The sequence below is a fragment of the Procambarus clarkii genome, chromosome 17 (genome assembly GCF_040958095.1).
Source record: "Procambarus clarkii isolate CNS0578487 chromosome 17, FALCON_Pclarkii_2.0, whole genome shotgun sequence".
Lineage (NCBI taxonomy): Eukaryota > Metazoa > Arthropoda > Malacostraca > Decapoda > Cambaridae > Procambarus > Procambarus clarkii.
Genome location: NC_091166.1, coordinates 30,731,727 through 30,734,661, shown reverse-complemented (window position 1 = coordinate 30,734,661; position 2,935 = coordinate 30,731,727). Strand labels below are relative to the sequence as shown.

At 50.3% G+C, this 2,935-nt stretch overlaps 1 protein-coding gene across 1 annotated transcript in view; it reads right to left on the bottom strand.

Annotated features, from left to right (window-relative positions):
- LOC123772593 (uncharacterized) overlaps positions 1-2,438 on the bottom strand; it is a 2,980-nt gene extending 542 nt beyond the window's left edge. Inside the window, exons 1-2 of the mRNA XM_069326084.1 lie at positions 2,380-2,438; positions 1-851 (exon numbers count right to left, since the gene is read on the bottom strand). The exon at positions 1-851 is cut by the window's left edge and continues 542 nt beyond it. Coding sequence (XP_069182185.1) covers positions 1-851; positions 2,380-2,438 — 910 coding nt within the window. The remainder of the gene's footprint in view (positions 852-2,379) is intronic.
- Positions 2,439-2,935: the final 497 nt, after the last annotated feature.

Genomic DNA, 2,935 nt, shown 5'->3' with positions numbered 1-2,935 from the left:
TGATTGTGGCTGGCTCCTGAGACGCCTGTGATGATTGTGGCTGGTTCCTGAGACGCCTGTGTTGATTGTGGCTGGCTCCTGAGACGCCTGTGTTGATTGTGGCTGGTTCCTGAGACGCCTGTGATGATTGTGGCTGGTTCCTGAGACGCCTGTGTTGATTGTGGCTGGCTCCTGAGACGCCTGTGTTGATTGTGGCTGGCTCCTGAGACGCCTGTGATGATTGTGGCTGGTTCCCTGAAACGCCTGTGTTGATTGTGGCTGGCTCCTGAGACGCCTGTGTTGATTGTGGCTGGTTCCTGAGACGCCTGTGTTGATTGTGGCTGGCTCCTGAGACGACTGTGTTGATTGTGGCTGGCTGCTGAGACGCCTGTGATGATTGTGGCTGGCTGCTGAGACGCCTGTGATGATTGTGGCTGGCTCCTGAGATGCCTGTGATGATTGTGGCTGGCTTCGGAGATGCCAGGGATGATTGTGGCTGGCTACGGAGATGCCAGGGATGATTGTGGCTGGCTACGGAGATGCCAGGGATGATTGTGGCTGGCTGCTGAGATGCCCGGGATGATTGTGGCTGGCTCCTGAGATGCCTGTGATGATTGTGGCTGGCTTCGGAGATGCCAGGGATGATTGTGGCTGGCTCCTGAGATGCCTGTGATGATTGTGGCTGGCTTCGGAGATGCCAGGGATGATTGTGGCTGGCTCCTGAGATGCCTGTGATGATTGTGGCTGGCTGCTGAGATGCCAGGGATGATTGTGGCTGGCTGCTGAGATGCCAGGGATGATTGTGGCTGGCTGCTGAGATGCCTGTGATGATTGTGGCTGGCTGCTGAGATGCCTGTGATGATTGTGGCTGGCTTCGGAGATGCCAGGGATGATTGTGGCTGGCTGCTGAGATGCCAGGGATGATTGTGGCTGGCTACGGAGATGCCTGTGATGATTGTGGCTGGCTACGGAGATGCCTGTGATGATTGTGGCTGGCTACGGAGATGCCAGGGATGATTGTGGCTGGCTGCTGAGATGCCAGGGATGATTGTGGCTGGCTACGGAGATGCCTGTGATGATTGTGGCTGGCTACGGAGATGCCTGTGATGATTGTGGCTGGCTACGGAGATGCCTGTGATGATTGTGGCTGGCTACGGAGATGCCAGGGATGATTGTGGCTGGCTGCTGAGATGCCAGGGATGATTGTGGCTGGCTCCTGAGATGCCTGTGATGATTGTGGCTGGCTTCGGAGATGCCTGTGATGATTGTGGCTGGCTACGGAGATGCCAGGGATGATTGTGGCTGGCTGCTGAGATGCCAGGGATGATTGTGGCTGGCTACGGAGATGCCTGTGATGATTGTGGCTGGCTACGGAGATGCCTGTGATGATTGTGGCTGGCTACGGAGATGCCTGTGATGATTGTGGCTGGCTACGGAGATGCCTGTGATGATTGTGGCTGGCTACGGAGATGCCAGGGATGATTGTGGCTGGCTACGGAGACGCCAGGGATGATTGTGGCTGGCTACGGAGATGCCAGGGATGATTGTGGCTGGCTACGGAGATGCCAGGGATGATTGTGGCTGGCTACGGAGATGCCAGGGATGATTGTGGCTGGATATTAACAGTAATTACAGAAAAACACAAACTGATATGTAGGATACGGTTAGGAAAATTTATTATGTTGAGTTAATGCAGTAGTTCTTTGTTTAACTTTTAAACTGCATGAAAGAAGTATAATTTTTAATCTCATTCGGGAGATTATTCCAGTCTTTGGAACCATTTATTTGCAGAGTGTTTTTATTTTATTTACATCTCACTCTCGGAATGTCAACATCAGCGTTTGTTTCTCGTGAGGTGACCAAGAGGTCTCTTAGAGCCCTCTAGGAAGCGCTTAAGGTCAGGATTAGCACTTCAGTGCAGAGTTTTATAAGTATAGAGCACACTTGAGAGGACTTGCTGACACTTGATACTTAACATAGTCAAGGATTTCAGTAAAGAAGATGAATGTTAATTGGTGCTATCTTCTTGAGGTTATCTTGAGGTGATTTCGGGGCTTTTTAGTGTCCCCGCGGCCCGGTCCTCGACCAGGCCTCCACCCCCAGGAAGCAGCCCGTGACAGCTGACTAACACCGAGGTACCTATTTACTGCTAGGTAACAGGGGCATAGGGTGAAAGAAACTCTGCCATATTGTTTCTCGCCGGCGCCTGGGATCGAACCCAGGACCACAGGATCACAATTCCAGCGTGCTGTCCGCTCGGCCGACCGGCTCCCTTGCTGCTGAAGGTTGTTATGTTCTAATTGCTGATTTATTACCAAAATTGGTAGTTCTGGGTTGTACACTCCCCAGGCAGAGCTACCTTAGGTGAGATATGGGAAGATGAGAGAGTAGTGGAGTTACCAGAGCAGGGGCGAGGTGTGGAGGGTCTGAGCGTGCACAGTGTCTCTGTTGTTTGACATTGTGTTATTGTCTTAATATTGGAAGTTCCGCCAGTTTTCCTTGTAACCCCAAGAAATTTAACATCTCTGCATATTATTTGGGACCTGTTAATTCCTAGGTTAATTTGATTGCTGGACTTGTTACCAAACAATGCGTAAAATGTTAAGGATTTGTGTGTTAGCATTCAGCCACTGGTGAATTTTTAATTTTATTCAGAATTTACTGCATCATTTAGAATAAGTGGGTTAACATGAGAAAATATAAGTTTTGTCATCAGGAAAAAGAATTAGCTTTAAGTATAGAATAGCAAAAGGAAGATCGTTGATGTAAATGAGAGAGAAGACTGGACCAAGGAATACTACCCAGCGGAACGCCAGTGTTAATGGTCGCAGTGGAGGGAACTATCAGGAGAAAGCGCCAAGCCATTACGACTATACAGCACTGTATAGGGGTCAGGATAAGAATTTGGGATGGGACGGAGGGAAGGAATGGTACCCAACCACTTGGACGGTCGGAG